The 25,951-nt window shown below is 48.2% G+C and overlaps 1 protein-coding gene across 2 annotated transcripts in view; it reads right to left on the bottom strand.

Moving 5' to 3' along the window:
* Window positions 1-457: 457 nt before the first annotated feature.
* LOC142576472 (ras-related protein Rab-34-like) overlaps window positions 458-25,951 on the bottom strand; it is a 75,166-nt gene continuing 49,672 nt past the window's right edge. For both annotated transcript variants that reach the window (XM_075686615.1, XM_075686614.1), the window contains 6 exons: window positions 19,841-19,942; window positions 15,678-15,742; window positions 15,018-15,154; window positions 14,121-14,211; window positions 9,322-9,441; window positions 458-3,960 (listed from right to left, as the gene is read on the bottom strand). In XM_075686615.1, coding sequence (XP_075542730.1) covers window positions 3,884-3,960; window positions 9,322-9,441; window positions 14,121-14,211; window positions 15,018-15,154; window positions 15,678-15,742; window positions 19,841-19,942 — 592 coding nt within the window. In that variant the 3' untranslated portion in view covers window positions 458-3,883. The remainder of the gene's footprint in view (window positions 3,961-9,321; window positions 9,442-14,120; window positions 14,212-15,017; window positions 15,155-15,677; window positions 15,743-19,840; window positions 19,943-25,951) is intronic.

Raw genomic sequence — 25,951 nt, 5'->3', positions numbered from 1 at the left:
AACACGTGTGCAGAAGTTCCGCCCCCGGTATATCTCATTGTTCATTGTTCATTGCGGTTCACTGCCACAGATAGTGTTCCGAGTGTATAGGAACAAACGTCCGGTATAGCAGAGAGTAACTACTATGTCCGCAGTAGCGAAGCGCTGGAAAATACTCGTATCTCGTATATAGATATAGAGAAGCACTTACAAAGCCTCGGTAGATTTCGGGCAGCGGCATCTCAGGCTAAGAGATTAGAAGGGTATGATGACCTGCCCCATATATAGCGTCGCTCTCTTTGATGTATCATTCGCTAGGTGATGCATAAATCTGCGAAGCTTTATTTTTGCTTTGTTTTCCTTTGCTGTATTTGCGCATACAGCATGTCCCTCTCCAGCGGTCATCTACGCCTCACTTACAGCATGGTCGTTCCAGTGGCCGACAACTTCAACGCGCTGATGAACAGACACACTACGCTTGCAAGGGTCATTTGCTGCTTTAATTGCGTCATGAAAAAGCGCGCCATGCACACATGTCACATTTCAATACAAAAACTTAAATGGAAATCTACACAGTATGCTTTCTTTTTTTACGAACACAACATTCTCAACAATTCAGCTTCTTTCACTCAAAGCACAGACCGTCATGAAAACAACACAAAAATACGACACGAAAGACAACAAAATGCGCTACTATGACATCTCTCCACCGACGTTCTTTGGTGCAATGCACGGGAAGCCATGCCAAGGGAGCTTCGCCTAACTCCTGTCGAAACTCGTGACTAGACAGGAACGCGTGTGCGGTGTCAGTGTCCGGCAAAATTACTTACATTTAAATTTATTAAAGCATTCGCACGCAAACTTAGAACGAGCACTTGAACATTGACACAGACCCTTTTCTGCATACATTCCCAGCCTCTGTCTGCCATGCAGTGAAGCTCTTGTACTCTCAAGGCACACTAAACAACGCCGAGAAGCTCACCGGGCTTGAATCAGCTGCTCTTGTAAAAGTGCCGTGTCGCACTGTGGCTACGTTCACGTGAACCCAATAAAGTAGTGTCGAGTCGGCTTGTCTCCCCGTAAACCAGTGGTCGGGTTCACGTGAACATTGGCGGGTCGGGTCGAATTATAGCGGCGGGGCAAGTTTGGCCTACCTTCCTGCAACGAGTAGGTTGGCTCGCACATTGCGCCTGGAAAATGTATGTAAACGCGGTAGGGTCGGGTTGGATCAACTCGAGCTGTGACTCGATCCGCACGCGTCGAGTCGACGTGAACAAAGCTAGTGCAAGGTTGCAGCGACAGCGAGCTTAACTTGGGGCGCTATAACGTAAAGCTATTCCAAACTTTTCTATTCCAATTCTGCAATCAGCCCTCCGCGATTGGTCAAAAACTTTTTTGGACCACCCCCACTTCACCTGTCTCTCACGCGATGTCATGAAAACCGCGATAGCTCCCCATCTGATATGACATGTACATACTGATTATGCATGATTTGACCGAACAAAAGAAAAATAGTTATTTCTGATTCAACGCCTTTTCTCCATTACCCCTCGCCTATTGGTCAAATGTTTTTGGGCTGCGCCCACATCAGCTGCCTCTCACGCGACGTCACAAAACCGCAAAAACTCATCGCGTCAAAGTGACGTGTATGCGGTAAATATGCATTAATATGCCGAACAAAACTGAATTTTCTTCTGAATAGTCGCAGGCTGCCCCGTTCCGAAAGGAATAAAAATGGCTGCCGCCGATCGCTAAGGCACTGGCTACTCGCACCTGCCGGAGAGCATAGGTTTATTTGTGTGTAATAAAACTTTTTGCGTATCCGTGTAACTTTTTAGAGCACTTTCAACACGTTTACGATTTCGTTCTGCGAACTATTCTTTGCTGAGTATCCCTTTTAGTTTCATTCTTAAGCTTCCGTTGCATATCGCCGAGATTGTCGACAAGCCACCGCAAGCTGAGTAAGGGAAAGCGGACCAATCGCAGACGCCGGCACTACACTCTTCATCCCTTTATCGATTTTCAGTGCAGTGGCTCGGCCCATTCGAATCCCTCTACCCTTGAGCGTGCTCCTCGCCTCTTGTGAGCCAATTAGGTAAGACAAGCCGCTCAGTGTAGGCAATGTCATTCGCTTTTCGAGCAAACAAAAGTGACCGCCTATGAACGAAGGGAGCATTTGATTGGTTTGATCAGACAACCCTGCGGGTGACCGCCCGATGCTTGCGTCGGCGGTTACGCAAATTTGACGCCAGGAGAGTGGAATAAAAACAAATTGGAATAGTTTTACGTTATAGGGCCCTTGGTGAAAATTGCAGGCTTCCATACTTTCCGTGAAGAGGCTTTATCGTTATTTGCAAAACGCTGCCGAGCACCCACACAGTGTAGTATGGCATCTGCAAACTATCTTAGCTTCCACTAAAGCGTAGCTTACTCACCTCAAGAACTTAGGCGCGCGTTTCTTTCTTCTTCCTTGAAAAGTGCCTTAACTTTACAATGGGTTTCACACGCGAATTATTTGACTGCTGCTTTACTAGAGCGCCTAGCCGTCCTACAAGAATAACGAATCGGAAATGTTACCAGAGCTCAATGCCCCGCTAAAGGCGGGTGTGAGAGCTACGACAACGGGTCGCGACGATTATGATTCCGCGATCACGATGCCAATGATAGCCGTGGTCCTTGCTTCACATTTTGCAAATAGCTGCTCGCTTCACTCAAGCTAAACTCGAGAACTGGCTTTCTTCCGGCCATTCTCAAGGCGACCACTTCGAATCAGTACCCACTACATATAGCAGAAGGACATTGCACGCTTTGAGTTGTGACGTCACGACTGAAGGCCTGCAACACATACGCGTCATGGCCCTGGCTTTCAATTATGGCGTCGCAAACAAACTGCGCCTGCTTCTTGGTGCTATAGGACCTTGTAGCCTTAATGTTAGAAAGTTATTGCATGCCAGTAGAGTGGCACATCCGGGGAGGTAGCACCACCGCACATAACCAGTGGGGAGTGCGCATGGCAGCACAACCATTACACGTTGAGTAGCGGGACACCACAGTCTGCACGCTCTATGATGTATTCATTAACCATTACCGATCGAGCTTTCCGGTGCGATGCTATAGGTATCACCTCTATTAGAAAGGCTGTAGCGGAAGGTTACACATTAATTTCAATCACCCGAGCTGGGCTGATATTGCGATTCTATTACAGTGCTATTCCTTTTCGCATTTCGACAATGGCACTAGCAGCGCTCGACCCACGTTATCGCCGCGATCGGCCGGCGTTGCATGGTGGACAAAGGAATATAATCCGTCAAGGAGAATTCCTACACTGTACCGGCCCTGGTAATTAGCTTGCGCTGAAAATCGCGGTACACCAGTACCCCCAGCCTCGGAATGCATCCACCGCGTCCAGGAATTACAACTACTTCTCCGCGCCGAGCAGGAGAACTTCTCAACAACAGAGTCAACTAGGTGAGTCGCTAGTACTCCCCATCGATCGCTTTAGGGTCATCCTCCGCAAAACGAAAAAAAAATACCTTGGCAAAGCCGTTCCCTTTCTTCCGGACGGCCATCGTTCAGTGCTTTTTTACGTGTGTTTGTGTGATAAACAGGGTCAGCAACATAGCCACTAGGGCAAAGGCGACATCAGTGTCCATAACACTTCCAGTCATACACAGGAAGGCCCGCTTCCAGACCGGAAAGTCTCATGAGGCGATGACGGCTCGCTGACCGTTCCGTATGCCACCGTGCCACGCGACCACTGTTTCGTAACGCTCTTGCTTTTTTTTTTTTTTTTTGACGAGACCACAGTGCACAGTGGCTGCCACCTTCGCCGGGCACACACGCGTGGTTCCTCGACTGCGTCTCCTGCGTGGCAAGAGCGATCGGTGGGCCCGCGTGGGAGCGTTCACTTCGTGGCGCACTTCTGGCCGCCGGAGCACTTGGGCGCCTTGATCTTCTTGCCGTTTTTCCGCTTCCGCAACCCTGCATGAATCGGCGAGAGAGTGATCAGCGGCGGCATTTCCCGAACACCCAACAAAACTTCGCAAAGAGAGAGAGAGAGAGAGAGAGAGACAGCCACCGGCACGGTATGCTTTAGCTTCGGGAGAGACAGAAAGGGACAGAGAAACGTTTATTTTTTCATACAACGGGGCACTTTCCTCGCAACATGGAGCCCTCAGTTGAGGGCCCCATTGGTTTGAGCGACTGCGCGCGCCCTCTGCATCAGCCGTCGCTGCTCCTGTGGTTATGAGCGGGTCAGCGCAGTCTCCCAGGAGGAAAATTCATGGAAGGTGAAAAAAATTGCAAGGCACCCCGGAGGCTGTGGACATTTCCAGGTGTAGCAATATACTGCGGGTTTTGGCCAATAGAAAGGACAGCTTCAGAGAAATAGTGTAATGTGGAAGAGCTGAGGGCTATGCGAGGGGTTCAGTTAGTTTTTTTAGTGGTCGCAGCGGCGACGGGTTATTCCAGTTCTCGGTTAAGGATAAGATGTGGTGGAGCGAAATGTCTCCTGTCGTGTCTGTGACGCAGCGTTCCAGTGCAGCTAGTGCAGTGGTTTTGTTGGTGCGTCTAATAAAAATCATCAGTCTAATAATATACGACGATATGTGAAAAACCGTAAGCATTGCGGTTCCCTTTACGCTTTTCGTCGAAAGCACTGCTTCACTGCTGGATAATATTTCGCCTAAGAAACGCATACGGCGCTTTCTTTCGGAAAGGTGACGCCAGAAGGTCTACATAAGATAACGCTCAATTACGGCGCAGTCACGTGTTCAAAGACAGCGTCGCCTTGAAATATTTATTATGTTTACTTGTAATGATGATAGTCGCATGAAGCGCCTTCATTGTCCCTTGTGTTTCGAGGAACGAATATTGCTACCTAGACGATTAAAAGTAATAACAGTTCAATGAACTACGTACTATGTACACGACACATTCTTCAGAAGAGATTTATTAGCTTTTTTACTGATGGCATATAGATAGACGAGCAAATCAACATTCGTGTTTCAATATTTTATACGATTATGTTATTTAGTCTACCTTCGCTGAGGGGAAGAATGCATTATGTTTGAGCTAGGCATTTCCGGGAAAATATGTGTCACACTACGTCGTTTGCTCTGTATGCAAGTCCGGCGCACTGCGGTTCCACAACAACCGTAAAACAGTAGTCAGGCTTGCTTTATGTATCAATGACATTGATACAACAAATACAGCGATATTTCAAGACTTAGCTGAAAGAGGTAACCATAACAAAGCTTAGCACAAAAAATACCGCAAGGAACTAGTCTCAACTAATGAAAATAAGACCCTGCAGTTGACAACGGTGTTGGCGCTTAAATTGTTCTTTCGCAAATAGGTTTTACTTAAATGCTGAAGAAACTCGCAGACATACGCTTCACGTATGATGCGCGTTTCTTTTATCTGAACGCATCAATAGCATGTACTTGCAGTAAACTACGAGGCTAAATGTTCTCAATTTTCCGTGGAAAAATAGAGGGTGAAAAACGAACAACAGGAAGTTTTCTGGAGTCAACAGTATGCTGCCGGCACATTACGGAGAAAAGATGGGCCATCTTCTCGTTCATCTTTTCATGTCAAGGTGTAACTCTTATCGAGGTAGGCGTGCACAGCATTGTGTCTTCAGAACAGATTTATCCCTTCTTTTACTAGATTGCATATAAATGGACATGAAAATCATCATTCCTGTTTCAAAATTTTATATGATTACGCAATTCTGTGTACCTTCTCTGACGGGAACAAGGCATAGTTTTCGGGCTAGGCGTATCCCGGAAAAGATGTGTCACACTTGGTCGTTTCCTATGTACTTGCAAATGGTCGTTAAATAAAAAGATCGTTTTTGCAAACACTAATGAAAGCTTCGCGTGAACCGATTCCCACAGCGAATGTCATCTGCAATTTCTTTTAATGGGATTTTGCATATTTGGCTTAATTCAGCGACTTTGTGTCAATCTATGTAGCCTTTTAGAGCGCAGGTCTTAGGCGCCCGTTCCTGCGTCGGCGTCCTGCCTCGTAACCGAGCGAACGAGCACAGCGAAAGATGAGAGCGAACGCGAAGACCAGCGGGAGATAAAAGACGGGGATAGCGAAGACAGCGCGAAGAGGAAAGCGGGGGAGGAAAGTATGGCGAAAGCGTTAGAAGGAAAGCGTAGCGCCGCGCACGAAGGGCTTTGCGGCAACGATGGCTACGATAGGGCGCCAGAGTAGCGCACGTCGTCTGCAAGGAGGCAAAGCGCTGCATGAGTGGAGGTCTGTCTGCGGCGGCTGCTCTGAATCGCGCTCACGCGTCGCGATTAGAGTGGCAGTCGCGCCATGCTTCGCTCCGTCTGCAACGTGCCGGACGAGATAGATTGTCCGCGCCAGCCAATATATCGCGAAATGAAAACACGTATACAGATACAGCTGCGCTCAAATATCGCATTATGAAGTATCGTAATCGTCGGTAAATTCTTACGCCACTCTTCAATTTTAAAGTAATTTTTAAAACTTTTTCGCCACTGGACAGAATCGAGCCCGCCTAAAACGAGTTCCTGAAGCACAGCAGCCAGACGCTTTAGAACTTCGCCACGAATGACGGCAAGCAGCGAGGGACAGTGCAACCTCCGAAGCAACGCAAAAGGAAGGGGAACTTCGTGGACGCGCCGTTTGATGGCGCAGCATGTCAGGAGAAAAACGCGAGAGAGAAGCCAGGTTGCAATACACGATTCCTACATGACACAATTTGGCAGTGGCAATACCGTGTGTCGCTAAGTGGCTTAAACGCTGATCGAATTAACGTCGACAGTCATCGTGAGATATGTTCTATTATTTTCCCGATGTGCCAGTAGGGTTTTACGCATTGCCTCACCACACATTCCCACTTGGCGCATGTAAGAGATTAACACTTTTGTTATTTTAGGAAGAATACGTATATCACGAGAGTTTTCGCTAACTGTATTAAATACGTCGACATTCACGTGAATCATCTGTGTAAAATTGTATGATTGTTGTGTCGGGTATAGTTATGTGCAAATGCCACGTTGTATGCTCTGGACTGTGACGACTGCCGGGCACTGCCGTTCAAGCGAAATCCATGGCTTTGACAAGCCGACATTTAAGCACAATGAATCTGTCAGTAACAACACGTTATTATGACAACCCGGTATTCGTAAAACTTGTCGGGTTAAATTGCCTTTTCTTCCTGGCAAGCTATATAGTGCCAGCAAGGGCCGACCAAACGCTTATCGGAAACGTGCGTATGCACCCGTATTGCTTTCCTTTGTAGCAATTGCTACGATTGAATGGATGCCTCATTTTCCCTTTATTAATTACTTCTCTCCACCTTGCGGGTTCCCGCAGAACTATTACGTCAAACTCCTGCCTTTGCTTCGAGTTGTTGATAGGTTCGACTTCGCCCTGCCATCTGCCAGCCACCTGGTTAGCTCAAATGGTAGAGTGGCTGCCCCGGAAAAGCGGTGCTCCCGGGTTCGAGTCCTGGAGGAGGACGAATCGTTCTTCAAGTGCAAAACTTTTCTTTCGAGAAACCCGTATGTTTTTTTTTCTTTAGCATTTGGTATACGTTTGGGTGGCTGTCTCATTTCCCCTTTATTAATTACTTCTGTGCACCTTGCGGATTTCCGCAGAACTACTACGTCAAAGCTGTTGGCTGGCCGCCTTCGCTAATGTATTTTAGAATAAAGATTGGCTGAGACATTCCTTTAGGAAGAGCTTTTTTTGTGAGTATCGACCGCACCTTTCGTGGTGGAAGAGGGCGAGAAAACGCAAATACATAAACGCATTCAGACCAGAAAAAAAAATTACTTGCCATCCCAGTCTTGCGAAAGTGCATGGATGTCCAGCGAAGCTGTTGAAAACCACCGCTATGCTTTATTGCTTTAGAGTAATTATAGCGATGGGAGTAATGGTAATTTTGACAGCACGCCACCGCCCATAGCTGTGCTGTAACAACATTGAAATCAGCTGCTTGACTAGTTATTTTATATACCAAAGGCTAGGGACCTCATTCCCCACGTCGCTTGCTGCCGTCGGCGGGGCAGCTTGCACAATAGTAATATTAACCAGGAAACGAATGGGCGGGGAGCGCTGCGTCCTTAGCATTGTTATCAGAAGCGCCTTATCGTCAATTACGCGGTTAGGATGACTATTTTGCGCTTGTTCTTTATTGAAACTTATGCTGTTCTGCGTGTTGTATGCGTGACTCCAAAGAGTGTATATGCACTGGTCGCTTCACTTTGCCGACTGCTTGAAGCCTCTGCCTTACGGCGGTACGAGCCACTGCCCCTGGTGCCGCACTGCCACCAGGATCGGTCCACATTTTTTCTGATGGACGCGGACACAAAAGTGCCGACTAACTAGAGGCTAACAACTCCTCTGTAAAAGAGAGACAGCAAAGATCACCGGGGAATTGTTATCACTGCAAGTTATTGCTATTAAGCGCGGGGTTTGAGTTTGTTCAAATGCCTCAAATACATCGTGGCCCTTATTCGCGGGAATATTTTGCGGCGGAACTGCTGCTAAGAGCACGTTCCAGCTAATCGTGATGCTGAACGTTTTATTAGCGAAGACGTGGCAAATTGTTCTTATGAGCGAAGCGCTTTGTTAGTTCGCCACAGCTATCACTCTGTCAGGGCCGTGGACGCAGGCTTCAAACGACCAATCATGCATCGGACTTGAGTTTTCGACCATAGGCTCGCTGCGCTTTTTCCAGAGCCCGTGATCAATGCAAACTATTCTTTCCTATCTCTATTTCGCTTTCCCCAATACAAGGTAGCAAATTGAGAAAACTATTTCTACTCTCTGTCTTTTTCCAGGGAAGCTGTTAAGGGCTGGCCCTCACCCCCCCCCCCCCCCCAGGATCGTGTCCGTGTGTGGACACAATACGTGGGCCGATCCCGAAGATAGCGCAATGCCGGGCCAAGCCGCGGCAGAGGTGACGCAGGCGTTAAGCACTCCCCATACGTGCACCGAACCCGAAGATAGTGCAATAATGGGCCCACCCGCGGCAAAGGTGCAGTTTGCCATTAAGGGGCCTACATACACAGCTTCGCCGGTCATCCTTCCCACAAGGGCGCTCAGACTTCTTTCATTCATATTTCTCTCTCGCCCAGCCTTTTAGTGGAAAGGCGCCGATAACGCCGATGTTGGGATAATTCTGCATAGCTATAATCACAAACTTAGCCAGAGCTTCTTGTCATTTGGATCGCGCTGTGCTATCGAAACCCGCATACCAACTCCCGCAGTATTCGATGCGAGAGAATAGCAGCCCGCGGTGGTCGTATATAGAGGGAGGCCAAGAGTGCGCTTGCCACGCGCACGCGCACTCACGGACGAAGTTGTTGCTGACAGCCTTTTCCGGCGACTGCTGCCTCTCCTGGAGCTCCCTGGTCAGGCACTGGACGAAAGCCAGGGCGGCCACCCGGAAGAACAACTGCTGCACGTTCTCGCCTGCGCCATGAGAGAGAAGAAACTAAATAAATACGGGTCAAGCGTAGTCAAACAAGGAATCTAGCCGTAACTACGGTTGGTTGCTTGAGCATTTTTGGGCTAGTTAGTTGAGCACGGCCAGCGCTGGTAGCGCATGTTCTCACGTTTCTCTATCTCCGTTCTGAGCCACAGGCTGAAGAAAAAGCAGAGAAGCACGAACTTCGCCGACTACACCTTTGTATATGCTTACATATCCAGCTCTCATTAGGGTCATTCTTTCTCTCTCGCCTACCTGATTCGTGTTGCACCTGTCGAAATTCTGCCGTCAGGAAGCAAGGAAGGCTGACGAGGAGAGTCAGACTCCCTCTCCAGAGCTTTCTAGTGATTGCAATGCAACACGAGGCCCACCTTACAAGACAGATCCAGCTGTAGTCACTCGTGTGGTGGCTTCGTTCGCAAGGTTACATGCCTACCTGGTTCTCGCGCATGGAACAGAGAAGACAGCTCGAGCAACGACGATGGTGACCACAGTGAGTAGTACACATCGAATAATTCGGTTTCAAACGCGCCATGCAAAGACACCTTGTAAATTGGAGCAAGAAAAACACCACCCTCGTAGTGATTCAGATGACTGTGGCTGTCGGCTGAGGGCAAGGTCGCCGGTTCAATGTCCGGCTGCGGAGAACGCATTCCTATGGGCGCGCTGTGCGAACACACTGGCACGATCTACTGTAGCAGTGGACACTAAAGAGCCCCAGGTGGTCAAAATGAATCCTGGGATTTTCATTACGGCGTCTGTCATGGACCTTTTCTTGCTATGAACGTCAAGTCCAACAAACCGATCACACGGATGTAGGTGCCAGATATAAAGTTGACGTCCTGTTTTAAGGCAAAATTGACTTCAACGTATTTCCTCCCATGTTCGTAGGAAGCCTTCTGTATGTGCCATTACACACAGAAAAAAAAAACAGCGGATTGTATTTAAGGCATCGCATGCGTGACTCCGTTTATCCGCGTCCAAAGTGCACGTGGGCCAATCTGGCAGTTGCATCATGTAAGGGGCATCATGTAAGGGGCATCACGCATGCCAAAATTCATCTGAGCTGTCTCATCTGGTAGCTAGTTGCAGAGAGTGCAGGTGTTACGCTGCGTTTTACGAAACTGAGGTAGGTTTAACAAACAGTGAGCAGCTCACGCGAAAAGGCCTCTTAGATTAGAAAAAGAGCAGGTGGACGTGTCCGTCATGCTCCTATCCTGCTGCATGATCAGGCATTTTCTTTTCTCGGTGGTTAGCAAACGATCGCGTGCGGTTTTAAGTTTCATGTTTCGATGCGATTAACTGTCGGTTAACTACAGTTTTTATTCGTTACCCCTGCTTTACTGCGCATGCGCCATTACATATATTTAGCGCCCCAGATAACGTTAGCCAAGTTGTTCAACGAGAAGAAAAAAAAAACAAGGGCTTCAAAAACAAGGTGCCATACACGATTCTAAGACCTAGGGTATTTCGGTTGGCAGGCTTCTTACAGCCGAACACCGTAGGTCTGATAATTTGATCTTGCACCGTGTTTTTTTAATTAATTTTTCCTTTGAACAGCTTGGCTAACATTAGCTGGGACACTCAGTATATGAACACATGTGAAGTTTGTTTTGTAAATTATTTAGTTGCGAGTTAACGCCTCCTGTCGTTTCTCTGCCTTTCGTCTTTGTTGTAGCGCGTTAAGTGTTCCCAAGATAACTGTCAACCAAATGTACATCTTGTTGAATCAACTAAAACAATGAGACGGAACTCTTGGACACGTTGCTAGGCTAATGGACATCTTTTTTTCGTAGGGATGAGGATGAGGCACTTTCGGCGAGTCACGCACTTCTCATCAGTGTAATGTCAAAAAAGAAACTTAAGCCAACACCTGTTCAGCTTCCTTTCCGTTATGCACATCTCCATCAGCTTTAGGACTGACCACCCAATGACATCGACATCTGCGGAACTTTTTTTTATTGAAGTGAATGTTAGGAGAGGTTGGCGCCTTTATGGTGGCACCGGGTACCCCTTGTCACTTGGCAAACGAAACAAATTTTCGTAAAAAGGAAGAATAGCGACACAAAATATGACACTCAGTAGAACACCGCATCAATACAAAATATACAGTCCAAAAGTACATGAGTCGCAAACTTCTGTGCATTAGTTCAGCCCACGTACTCATATATAAAGTCAGATGTTTTGAATAGCCAAAACACACAATCGGGAACCACCTCGACAATGGTCAATCTTCAGTGACTCAAAGACAGCCCTACAATCTGTGCTATCAGCTCTGCGTCCCGGGCCATTCTAACAGCTCGTATTCGATATTAGATGCCTACTCCATACACCACATGAGAAAGGACACCACGTGACGTTTCAGTGGCTGCCAAGTCACTGCGACGTCATAGGAAACGAAGACGCCGATAATGCCGCTCGGGCAGCTCTTGAAGACACACAGGAAGAGGCCATACCACTTTCACGATCCGACGCAGCCAGCAGACTTGGAGTGCTTGCACAGGAGATCACGCTCTCTCTATGGTGCACATCAAGCAGCCAAACCAACCGGAGCAATCGTCAATACGACCTGCCCTCTTTGATGCATCTCTGTATGCCAACTGGACTCCGCCGAAGAGAGGCCACTCTGCGTTATCGCTTATGGCTAGGGGTGGCCTTCACGAAATTTTACTCATTTCGCATTCGAATCGCCGACAACGCTTTCTGCAATGCCTGTCTTTGCGAGGAGACGCTAGAACACATTCTGTGCGACTGTCCAGGATAAAATGCTCAGAGACAGTCCCTGGCGTCCGTTCTAGCGCACCTTGAGAATAGACCATTGTCAGTTGAAACGATTTTCACATGTCGCCGACAGAAGACATCGCAGCTGAAGGCGACGAAGGGAGTACTTCGGTTTATGAAGAAGACGGGCTTGGACAAGCGGCTGTGACAGTGATGTCACGTACCACGCAAGAGTGGCGGACTTAAACTGGCAATGTGTGTGCTGTGCTGTGAGCTCTCTCTCTTTCTCCTCCCGATCTTTCATCCCCCCATCCCGCTCCCATGTGTAGGGTAGCAAACCGGTTAAGCTTGGCTGGTTAACCTCCCCGCCTTTCCTTCTCCACTTTTTCCTTCCTTCCTTCCTTCCTTCCTTCTGGCGTACGTTCACCTGCCTTTCTTTAAATCAGCAAAAGTCGTCACCGCGCAGCAATCGGTCAGCAATGATATTCCGAGTTATAACGTTTAAGAGCGTTCGAATTGCATAGGAGCTCAGAAAGTTCCGTTGAACCTATAAGCCTTCTCTAGCGACAGCTAGATTATTATGGGGCGTCTTCATGCGGTTCTCTCTTGAGAGATTTCACACGCGCACCATACCAGCGCTCGAACTAGGCTGCTTAGCTCGGTCGAGAGAGAGAGAGAGAATAAACCTTATACAAAAGAGCACGCGAGCGTATAGTGAGCTCCTCCGCTCTGCAGTGGAATGTCCCCTCACTCCAGGAGTCCAGCAGCCTTAGCTGCCATTCTGGCTCGGTCGACCAGGTTGAGCTAGTTCGTCGAGTCAGATCTGGACAGCGCTGCCTCCCATTGCCGTGTGCTGAGCTGTGTTATGGGTGTGAGCTGTGGTGTGCTTGCGCAAGCCCATACCATGTAGTAAATCGCTGCGCATTGATCGCAGTATGGGCGTTTATAAGACAGCACAAGGTGTTTGGCGTGGTAAAGACTCAAGTTAGGATATGTGCTTGTTTAGAGTTTCCGCCATACTACTGCTCTGTCGTGAGAGCATTATGAGGTGGTGGTACTGTTCTTTGTGAAATGCTATAGTGTTGTAGGAGGCTTGGGCCCAGTGCAGTGCAACATTAGCCTGAAATTACATCACTTTACTGCGGGAGAAAAAACGCTTCGTTTCACTTTAAAAAAGAATAAGCCAAATCCTAACAATCCTAGCTCTCTAAATATGCGATATCATACTTAGCATACTCAGCAGACTGATTTAGACAACTGCTAGTGCGCGCATCACTGACGACCTTGAACAGTCTCGTTTTTCAGAGTGACCTCTCTATACCTCATATTTCTTAAGAACTTGCGATTCCGTGCACACGGGCATCTACTCGCGTCCTCACACCTCAACACACTTAAACTTCTCTGTTAGATACCTCCAAAGTGGGTGAAGTCCGCCTATAATGATATGGCAATAAAAATCGATAGAACTCGCCATCCATCTCGTAAACGTCAGCCAAATGCCTGACTGAGACCGAGCTAGTTTTGTTTGCCGTTGCTCACTCTCAAAGGCCCCAATGCTCGCGTACACGATGGCGAATAAACGTTCGGCTAGGGTTGTGAAGCAGAAGCTCGTCTTTCTTTTCTGGTCGCTTTATCGGGGTTGTTGGCGACAGAATACTTTCAAACATAAATGCCGGACGGAGTCTAGGCAAGCAATTTTTTTTTGTTTCTTACATCTCAAAGCCGTCCAAGTAGACATTTCAAGAGTGTGGACATTTCACATGCGAAAGACGAAATTATTATTGACATTTCAGTTAAATTGTGCTATATTTTGACGTCCCGAAACTGCACCGCAGTTTACGAGGGACGCCGTAGACCGGATAGCTTCGGAATAATTTTTTGATCCCCTGGCGTTCTTTTCTTCAGTCAATGTTTCCGGCTAAAAAAAAGAAAAAAAACTCACCTGTCTTTGCGGAGACCGACCAGTACTCGGCGTCAAGCCTGCGGGCGATCTTGGTGGCGTCTGTTTCCATGCCGTCCAGACAGCCATCGTTCTGGGGACAGCAAAAGAAGAATGCGGAACAGGATAAGTGCAAGCGACGATATACGCGGGACTTCTCTCGTTCTGGCCGTCATGAAAAGAAGAAAAGCGGAGAATCGGATGCCCTAAAACAAATTATATAATTCATGTGCGACAGGATCGGCCACTCTCGTTCTTCTGATTGACCTTCACTTCGTACGCTGTAGCATAAAACGCTCGCCGCCTTCTTGCACGGCCGTACTGTAGCACTTTGAAACACTGTAAAAAACAGCGATGGGTGTGGCTCTTGGAAGGACAAGTCTGCTACGGTGGATGCGACGCAAGGTCATACCGTTCCTTTCCTGATGTATAGCAGAAAGGTCAGTGATTCACTATGCAGCATTCGACAAATGAAGTGGAAGGGACGGCGGTGAGGTCCACAATAACCATGATTCATATTTTACATCAAGTTCAATTACGCTCATGCGCACGAAAGAATGATTTAGCGAAAGGAAAACACACTGCAACTGGGTATGAATAGCCGCGTCGGATCCTGACTCAGGAGCCAGATTCCCTATAGCTCTTTTTCTTATGTAAAGGCTATTTTTCATTGATCACGTGTCCAGCATCACCATTGGTTGAATGTTTCATTGCGGATAATTCTCTCCTGAAAGCTTTTTTTCTAAATACGGCCCCAGACCCTTGAGATGCTTCCTCAACAGGAGTCCTCTTCTCTCTCTCTCTCTCTCTCTCTCTCTCTCTCTCTCTCTCTCTCTCTCTCTCTCTCTCTCTCAGCAACCACTACACCGACCCTCAGTCGTGGCTGCGTGTTCAGCGTACCAGGAGGTCCTTCTTGGTGCCCACGAGGAATCGCAGGGGCTCGTGTCCCGTTCCGGTGCTCTCCAGGGTCTCCTCCAGCCACTGGGGCGTGTTGTACAGGCTGGCCGCCAGGGACAGGTCAAACACCAAGATCACCACTGCGAGGCATACACGCCATGGCACAAGCAACGTACAGATCACGCGATGTCCACTGTATGCGTTTAGCTTGCAATAACCGTTGTAGCTAAAGGCATCGAAAAAAGGAAAGTAGCAGAACGCCTAATCTCCGCACAGTTCGGGCTGTTCCGCTTGGTTGTTGTGTCTTGCCATTTTTCGCGCGCTTATGCAACGGTCATGCGAATCCAAAGAAAACCCGATCTCCTGCTCTTATGCAACGATCGGTCTTCCCGAAGAAATAAGGCAGTCACAACTTGCTAGTAAACAAATGTCAGTTAACAAGCTGACCAACCTCTGGCGAAGTTGAACTTTCAAGTTTTGTAAACTTATTCCACCATGAATATACAGTATGAAACAGGTACCACGAATCTTAAGGCCGAACGCCGTAAATGTGGCACGAAGGGACAGCTGGTTCAAGCTGCGGCCCGTCAGGGGACCTGCTACTTGCCAGTAGACCAGCAAGATAGTTAAACTAGATACCCCGAAGTAATGAATGGTACGCACCCTGGGCTCCTCGGTAGTACGCTGAAGTGATGCTCCTGAAACGCTCCTGGCCCGCCGTGTCCCAGCTTCGTGCAAAGGGGAAGAACGTAAAAATTGAGAGTGGTGCGGAAGGGGGAAAGGAACGACACATCTGGGTACCGCGGTCTGCTGACGCAGGCTGTGACATTAACCAACACTGCATGCTCGACAGCTAAGAGATAGTCGTCTGATGCTACGAGAAAAAAAAACAATGGCAGGGTACTAAGCAATCTGGCGCAACAAAGAAAGCAAAGTGGAAACAGAGTGGTATCATAGCGCTGCTATACGCTGGCCGCCTGTAAGCCTTGAGTGCACCTGAAGCATGCCAGCCACACGCGAGCTTAGAATAAGCCATGGCACACTCGGAGATAGTCCTATCACAAGTACGTATAGTGGCAACGATAACGACAGTTCTATGCTAGGACTTCGATGCTAAGAGCTCGATGTTTCCATGCGCTTCGCGTGTAACTTGGGCACCGCGAGTTGGAAAGATGTTGCGGTCACACTGCGCCTTATTTTCTTCCGCCGTCTTTTGTAATAACCCATTTTGGTGAAGAAAGAAAGGAAGGAGTTTGACAGCTTCTGTACATACGGGCAGCACATATGAAACGGGGGACAGCGAAGAAAGGGTCCGATGCATAAAGCAAACAGCTAAACATAAACCACTTGTTTAAAAAAGAAAGCATTCAATTGACAAAGAAATAAACTTTCGCGCCGATGTTTCTCTCTTCCCTTTCAAGGAGCTGTAAAGAACTGATCTAGCTTTCTGCTCTTTTTTACAAGTCATGAATATTAACCATAATCCCATGTATTACCTAACATTTCGAAAGTATAAATTTAGGTCGCGGCTAACTCCGATGCTGCGTATTCAAATATGAGTAAAACGCAGAAACGCTTTTATGAAACAACCCCATGGCGGATTTGAATGAAATTTGTTGTACTTGAGATGAAAAGTAAAATTCTAGTGACTGTGTCAAGCGAAATTTTTGTTTAGGCCTGCAAACTTCACAGGTTTCACAGGTTTCACAAAATTCACAGGTTTCAAGAAAAACAGCTGCAAGCAGTTAGCAAATTCGTAATTCTGCACCAAAGACAGATATCTAAGTAAGGTAAAGTGCATCCGCTAGAGAACCTAAGGCGAACAAACTTCATGTATCAAGTTACAGCCTAAGGGAATATATTACAATGTTTACGAAGGTCTTGCAACAGTACCACTCACATAATAATGGTATGTTTAACCATGGTGTATAATAAATCAATTATTCCTGCTTCAGATGTATTATTAGGTGCAGTTCAACTAATTGTGATATCGTATTTCATTGCTGAGTCAGACGTGTGTAAACTTGATAGTTTCGCTCCTCGAAAATTTGAGATCTTCAGCTTACGCTTGTTATTTTTCGGCCCTAATCAAATTTGCGCGAGCAGCAGTCACTAGATTTTAACTTTTCTTGTGTTAAATGCCGCCAACCTCATCATATTAGGTGCTGTGTTTGCCGAGAAAAACGATTTCTCTATTCCTATTACTTTAGATATGAGCCGCCGAGCTACAGCTTCCTCTTAATAGACAGTTTTAGTACTGCGTACGCAAGATCGCTACGTTCTACAAAGTGCGCATATGCAGAACCCAAAGCGAGCGCTACGTGATGCGTACGCGGCCGCTGCGTACGCACGCATCCGATTCTTGCGTGCGTACGTATAGGGAGCCTTGCGTGCTGCTCTCGTGGTTCTCGTTTGTACGGGAGAGCGCGAGACAAAATAGTTTTCCAAAATGGCGGCGTGAAAGGCGACCAGCGGACGGCTGTACTTTTCAATGGCCTACGATTTGGCTTTGCTGCGTGAAGTGAACGAGCAGAAGTCATTCCCGCATCCTGCACGTTGGGACTGCATAGCAAAAAATAGGAACTTTGTTTTTTGAGAAAGTGTTGAGTGTGTGCTGTTTGCGCGAAAGGCTCGACCTGCTTTTGGCGCAGCCCGTCGCAAATGACCGTGCCAGCCTCAGAAAGCAAGTACTCGGTTTTTATTTTTCTCGGTGAGATTCGTGTATTTCATCCGTATTAAAAGTAGAGTCTCTTAAAGGGCTAAACATAGTTCGACGAAGCGGGAACGCGCCCACACGTTACATCACGTTGGCGAGATCGACAGCGTCTATAGTTCGACCGACGGCTCGACGTACTGGCGGACGCGGCCAATGCGCTCCGACGCGCCCGGCGTCTAACGCTCGCCCTCTTACGTACGTAGGCATTTCCCAGTACTAAAAACCCTAACGGGACACGGGCTCCTACGTTCCGCAAAGCACTTGCGTGCTGCGTACGTATCGTCATGGTGCAGTACTAAAACTGTCTAATAAATGTAATTCATTGCATAATTGTCGTTGCCTTGCAATTACTCGCTCCTGCAGTGTTTTGTTACTGAAATTCAAATGAATAAGGAAACAAGTAAAATGATAAGCCGCGAGTCTACGACTCATGCAGAACGCGCACCCTTTTTCTGTGCCTTTATATTTGTTTTTGTCCATTCAAGTTATTGGTCTAATTATTGTTCCTTTGTAGCCATCCGAATGTTCACCTGTCCTATGTGGTTGGTGACTGCCATAGCTGATGGTCACAACAATCATTGTCATCCTCAACATGATAAGAAGTGCACGTCCTCTGTGCGAAATACTCTATGGTAATTCTCTATATACCATCCTGGTACCAACCAATAGCACTCTGACTACGCATGGTACAACGTCACTGGCGTTGGGGGGGACGGGGTCTCTCATAGCCCGTAAGCTGCTGTGGGAAACTAAAACTCCACATTTTTTTTAATGCAACGAGAAACTATAATCGTCGATTTAGCGTAATCAGTTAACCGAAGGCAGCCGCTTTTAAGCAGTACGTAAAAAACGTGAGGCGACAGCGGCCGTTTCTAAGCATGTCTCAAAAGAAGTTGAGCTTTAGCGACATTTCCTTAATTCATTTTATTACCTTTCGCTAGACAAGAACTCGTTTACATAAAGGCTACCTTTGGCTGTGCTCACATCGCGTGAGCGGAGGACAATTACGCGTTTGCACGACCGCGCCACAGTCGACAAGTCCACGGCAGACGGTGTCTGGAGGAATGACTCATACTCGCTGATCTGTAGCAACTCTCGCGCTGGCGGTTTGTTACTGCTTTTTATTCCGTTTGACGCGTGTACAACCCTAAATCAAAAAAGAAAAGAAAAAAACAAGAACACGACGCCTAAAACTAAATCACTTAATCTTTGCCGCACAGTTGTCCTCGCGCATCCGATTCACAACTTGCGTGCGTCATGCGCAGTGTGCACAGGCGGTCGCGAGACGGGCGACGACGCGAATCGGAATGTCCGGCTTCCGGAAAGCAAAAATGTTTTGTTTTTTGAGCCTGGCTTTCCGCGAATTTGCTGGCCGTTGCGCTGCAGGCTTGATGGGTGACGACGGAATGTTTTGCGAGACCCGCGGGATCGCCGTGGCAGTGGTGGCGGATAACGGACGAGCTCACGGACGAACAGTTCTTCTGGTCTTTGTATCTCTTAAGCTGAGGTCGAATGTGAGCAGGCCTCGCCGCTGCGGGTATAGTTCATGAAAATAGACCGCGTATTCATGCTCGCTGCGCTTCAGTTAGCGTCCGTATAGGTTATTTCTGAGCTATCACGTTCCTTCCTAAAGAAGCTCGATCCTGATCGAAGGAATCGCCGAAGAATTATCTCGAACGGCCGTGACAAAGTCATTTGAGAGGCGGCTGGCATATTCCAGTTTCCATGTGTATGGTAAACATGTAGGCTTCCATGAAGCGAATCAACTATAGCTGCTGCGTTGACAATTGCAGGCACAGGTGGCTGCACATCCAAGTGGAGGAGTACCCTGTGACGTAGGGGCTGTACTGATCTCGTCGTGGAACGTGCGCGCGCCACTGCTGCCCAAACGGCTACCCGTTTCTACCCGAAAAAATACAATTGCTTCAAAAGCGACACTCAAGAACTCCAGCAGAGCACTTCACCAGTACGCCTTGCTTAGCGAATGGTTGATGCGGCTCTGCACTAAGCGCAAGACTGCTTCGGCCTCGGCCATATCCACCGTATAGGCTCCTCATCTCAAGCGCCCTCAATCGTTCACTCGGGGCATTAGCTCGGGCGTCCCACTCACATCTGCAGGCTGAATGGCACTTGGAGGATGCTGAACTTCTCCACCTCGAAGTCCACGCCGATGGTTGCCTTGTAGTTTGCATCGTAGACCTCGTGGCAGAACCTGCGGAGCACGCGCATATAGTCACGAGTTAACGCTTGCCTCGTAAAAATACAGTCGCGCATTTGTGAATGCGAAACACCGTGATCAGTTGAGAATGCGTCGCATTTTAGGCGACGAGTTACATTTGACAGACCTCGTCTGTGCAGTGACGTCACATAGATTAGGAGGTGCCTATACGCCGTCTCACTCCGGGCACTACATAGCGGCACAGTCCCAACTGGTTTCGGTGGAGCTCTTGCCAAATAATCGTTTTAGGCTTCGTACAGCAAAGTTTATATATATATATATATATATATATATATATATATATATATATATATATATATATATATATATATATATATATATATATATATATATAAAATCATAAACGCCACACACGTCGCATATCGCTGCGCCTTTCAATCGAACTGACTTGAGTATTAGAGAGAACATATAGACTTTATAGTAAAGAGCACACTAGCGCAGGTAGCTCGTCCGCTGTGCGGACTTCAGCATGAGGAACTGCAGCTTGTCGCCTATTTTTAATGCGAAGGCATTAAATGGCTCACCAAGCTGAAAATCCGGCGTTGGCGGCGGGACCAAACGATAGTCTAAAGAAGCTACGAACCCTCGACCTTTGGTGGGAGTCGAGCCCACGACCTTTGGTGTTACTTGAGGCTACGAGCCCTCGGTCTTTGGTGTTCATTAAGGCGAAGTTAATTGAGACACAGTCAGTGCAGATAGACTTAAGTAAGGCACCTGAACCCGCGGCCTTTGGTTGGAGTCGCACCCACGACTTTGCATTGTGGCATAATGTCTAAGCATCGCGCGGTGGTCACAGTGCTTTCGCATTCATTCACGTATAGATAACCAAGTGCCAGTGACTTGAATTTGTTTTTTTTTGCACATGGCAACTGCCTCGCATTTTTTTTTTCATTAACAATAATAGATTGCGTATGAGCAACATGTGAACTCATCTCGTTGTACATTTTGTGACCAATGCATTTATATTTGATGAAAAGAGACCAACGAGTAGCCTGTGTATAATCGTACCAAAGGAATCGATCTCATGTATGGTATTTACGGAAGGCAAAATCCAATTCATAGATGGCCTATTGTTACGTTGTACTGACGGTGAAGAGCAAAAGGCACTGTCAAGAAGATGAGCCAGGAATCCAACTCCTTACTGAGCGAGCTTGAGCCCAAAAAGCCAAGGAGCACCGAAATCCCAATTCAACGGCGACGCCCTTGCTTCACCGCTGGGTGCCGGAGCGTGCTGAGGAAAACGTCCGATGTGACCTCGAATTGTTGCGGAGCAGACGACACAGCGGCGGCCCCTCATAACCTGGCGTCACACAATCTACGCCTAACTGGCAGTCGTTGTCAGCGGAAGTGGCTTAGAGGCAATGATTTCAAATCAAATCTTCGAGGGGTCGGAAAATGCGCGACAGATCATTATGATGTAGAAAATACGCCGCGTTGCCATCACTGAAATCGCCCAGTTGGTCCACCGCAGCGGCAACAGTGCAGAGACTGCAACGAGCTCGCTGGGCCACTCTGCACAGCCCCCTTCCCACCCACTCCTTCGCTGCCCAACTCCCCGCTTTTCGTGTTCGTCACAGCGGTAGGCGATAAGGTCGCAAACAGGAGAGAAATTATGCAAGTTGGACGCAGATCTGGAATCTACATGAACCAGTTTATTCAATTATACGAAACTGATCATCTGCAAAACATTTTTCAGCACAGCGATCACGTAACTGCCTGGCAAACGAGCAGGACGTGGAAATGGCCCAAATTTCCGGAGTCCCCCACTACGGCGTGCCTCATAATGAGATCGTGGTTTTGGCACGTTAAACCCCGTAACATAATTTCTTTTATGCATATTACGTTATGTGAATTCTGTCTTGCACGTGACCTAACCGGCAAGACAGCCAAGCAGCATCACTAGCCAAGGTCCACAAAGTACGCCTCGAAAGCATTTATTGCGTATAGCATTCTATTAATGCGAGTATTAATGCGAATAGCATTCTTAGCATTGTCAAATCCAGTTTTATTTCAGGCTATCTAGCTATCCGACAGAAAGAACACCAACTTGGGTGACTGTTTATGTGCCACTGGGTGTGGTACCACTCTTGAATCAACTTGTTAGACGCCAACTTCGGTCTCCGGGTATGTGCCCTAGTTCAGCGATATCCGTTTAAACCGAAGGCGCTGAATTTTTTTCTTACACCTGCCCCGACTGGAGGCAACCAGCACGGCCCAGCGCCAAACAGCGGCATACGAGGTGGCGCGGAGCAAGCACCTTCGCCAGGAAGACAGCGAGCTATGAGGCGTGGACTCCAACGGTATAGGCCAGGGTGCAATAGCGATAGGCGCTCTAGCGGACCGTCGATCTGGAGTCCCTCTTGCCTGGCAATCCAGACTTTTACAGCAGTTGCGAGGAGTCGGCGTGTTCCTCGCATCGCGTCTCGCACTCTCGACATACTTTTTCCGCTTCCCGATTATCTGTGTTAGGCTAAAGAACAGTCCAATAAAAAAAAGAATGCGGTAACACCGCTGGAGTTGTCGAAGTACGCGTGATCATACCCCCAAATTTCAATTGGGCCACTGGCAAATTTATGTGTGCTCATTCCCAAATTTCAAGTTCGCCCACCTCCAAAATTTCAAGTTGGCCTGCCCCAAATTTCAAGTTGACCCACCCCGAATTTCAGTTGGTCCACCCCTACTATAAACTTCCCCGTGTATTCTCTATGGAGACGTATGTATCCCTACGGGTGTTCTCTTTTTATTTTATTATTTTGGTCTAAATTGTTCTTTATCGCTCATGAAGCTACCAATGATCTACATTTACTCTATTATAATGATTAAATGTCCTAACTTTGCAAATTACGCATTTTTGTTCAGATACAAGGCACATTACACTTTTCGTGTGACGGGGCTGGGGTACTCGCCAAAGAATGCTTACGCATTAAAAATATTTGTTCAATCAATCAATAAAGCGAAAGCAAATTATACTGTCCTGCTGCATTCGACGTGAAACTGACCTATTAGCGCGCATTTTACCTGATCTAATTGGTATGTTTCGCACAGATTTCGGTGCCCTTCATAGGGCCTAAGGGTAATAACTTTTTATGTCGGTGTCTTTTAAACAGAAAGAAACTAACCCTCCGGTGACGACTGCAAATGACCAAATTATTCAAAAGCTCTGCGCGACAACGCTTGAACCGACCACCTTACAAGTGTCTCGAAATGCCACTTGCGCCTCTCATTCGAGTTGACAGTATTACGTGACTGAAAACCTCGCTCACCGCAACCTGAACCAATATTTTAACCTTCAATTTGGCGGTGCGCCCCCTACTATTTAGTGATGATTCAGGAACTGCTTATAAATACCCACACAGTTGCCCTGTGTTGTATGAGCTATTCAGCAAGGCAGTAGAGGTTGTGCCAGTCCGTGAACCCGCTCTGGGACGTACGCAGTACTTGCACATCAGGAGCTTCCAGCAGTCCTAGTCATGGCCCATATTGCACCGAGCGTTCCTTCAAAGGCTCTGGTCTTCGACTTCTTCGTCTTTACGGAAATCTGTCCTGATAGCGTCGTGGACACGACGGCCTCAGTAGTTAGTCTCACTGCTGCGCAGGGCATTTCGGAGCGCAAAACGACTAAATCACAGTTCCGTGGCTGTCATCGTCGACTCTGGTTGCTTAGTCTTCGGTGGCGAGCGTGTTGTGGTCGTCCCCGTTGATCCACAAGTTGCCTCCTTGGTCTCTAACGGTGCCCTCGTCCAGGCATTCTGGCCGCGTGGAAAGTTCCTCTCCGTCACCAGTGTGTTGATGAGCATGTTGCAAAGAGTACCCACCGAAACACGCTTCATACGCACGGGGATGAACGCCAGGAATCCTGTGCACATGCGCTGAGTGCAAGACATTCCACTACCATGGCTTCCAGCGTGCGAGGTGCGGTTCAACAGGCCACTTTCGCGCTCAGTGCACCACACCTTTATGTGGTGTGTTATATATGGCGTACATATATACAGGGCCACGAGAGCGAAAGTTGTGACTGCCCATTCAGGCGCTGTGGGGAATGCCACCTCAATGTCATCTGCCCTGCCCGCCGCGTCTACTTGGAGGCCCGCCGCCGTGGCTTTCCTCTCCCTCAAACCAGCATCGACGACAATGACGGCCGTGCATCATGGAAGCCGCGGGTGTCATACAGCCTCCACCTTTGCAGCTTCTATCAGAAGAAGAAGGCGCTCGATCATCGATTCGACGCCATATTTGTCGGCCTATACTCAGCAGAGAGCGGAGCATGGGCAGCAGTCGGCGGTGGCCTCTTCGCTGCCGCCGTCGGCGTTCCAACTTCTGGACGTGCTGATGCCAATACCACTGTCGATCTGGCTTCTTATTCAGCCGATGTCCCTGGCTTTACTCCTGCAGAAACTGCTAGGCGAGCCGATAGCCATGCAACAAGCGCTGTTGCTTGTTCACCGGATGGAGTGGAGAATGCAGCTGCGTATTCACTCGTCGTCGCCCAACCTGTTTCGACTCAGAATCCTGCGTTTGAAAACCTGACGACACAAAAGCAGCCTACACTGCCACATGGGGACAAGTCCCCAGCTACAGAAGTAGGTGTTTCAAATAATGGCGTAGCCCCTTCTTACCGGCGGCTCAAACGCTGCCATCAGAGGACACGTTTTCGGAAGTCAACTACAGCCTTGAACTTGGCAGCAGCAGCGGACTCTCCTCTTGCCAACATTTGGGTATTGAAATGAAATCTTGACGCGAAGTGAAACGCGGCCTCCCGGACGACCTCGGCGACGGCTGTGCTGAATCGCAAAATCCAAAGAAACGTCGACCCTCTTCCGAATAGTCGATGTCGTGTTTGTTTTATTCCTGCGTAGGACTTACTTTGGTACATTTTGTTTTATAATAATGCGTCTATGTAGTATGGTATCTTTTATTGTGATAGGAATTATATGGGCACTCCAGGCACATTTCCGCCGCCGCCGCCGTCGTCGTCACCGTGATGTTCCGCATTAAGTCCAAGTGCGATAACACCGTCGCCGCGAGCCGTATGCTGTGGGTGCGAGCGAAAGCGTGCGAGGGTGAGCCGAGGATGGTGACTTGGTCTCGCGCGCGCAAGGGAGGAAGGCGGGGTGGAAGCACGCCGTCTTCCACCACGCACAAGGCACCGGGGGGAAGGGGGAGGTTCTACTCCGGTGCCGGCTGCGTATCACGCGGCTGAGCCCGGCCACGCGATCCTTGAAAGCAATCTGCGAAGAGTAGAGTCGGCCGCGCGGGCCGCATCTTAAAAGCGATCTGCGATGGAGAGAGAGTGCAGGTGCTTCGAGGGCCCATAGCTTCGTGCGCGATATGTTCTCGCCGCTATGTTCGCGTTGAAGCGGAAGGCAGCGGGAAGGTCAATTCGCTCGCTGCTGCTGCCGCTCTTCATCATTCCGGCGTTTTGACAGCCAGTATCCGCGCTGATCGAGTGAGATGGGTTTATGCCCGTGCGCGCGTGGCACCATGCTTGATAATTTCGTTAGCAAGCGAATGCTTGCAAGTTTATGCAGCCGATAAAACTACTATCCTTACTTCGTATAGCTGTCTACTAATTTGCTATCGCAATCAATGTTTCGCCTTACGGGCGATACTGCGACTATTTGTTAACAAAGTGAACTCACGCGGAATGTGGAATGGAGGAAGGCTTCAGAATACGGGAACAAGAATTCTTTAGTGTGGACGCACATTGTGCAGCGGCCGACTTCAAATTCCCATCCCTCACCCCCTTTTTCCCAACATCCAAGAGAGTGGCAAAGCAGAGACTTGCGTCTGGTTATTCTTTCTCTCTTTCTCTCGCCTTTCACCTTTTCTTTTCGCCTTTCTCTCTTCAACTCCCATTTGCGGCGAGCGCCACGAAGGAGCCAGTTAATAAGATAAGCAGTAACCTTGTGCTAGTGCAATAATTAATATCTGGTTATCGTGCAATTTCTGATGTCCGCCGACGTTAATTATGCGATGCGCCAC

This window comes from Dermacentor variabilis, chromosome 3, assembly GCF_050947875.1.
Source record: "Dermacentor variabilis isolate Ectoservices chromosome 3, ASM5094787v1, whole genome shotgun sequence".
Lineage (NCBI taxonomy): Eukaryota > Metazoa > Arthropoda > Arachnida > Ixodida > Ixodidae > Dermacentor > Dermacentor variabilis.
Note: the sequence above shows the minus strand (reverse complement) of the source record. Positions and strands in the feature narration are given on the sequence as shown.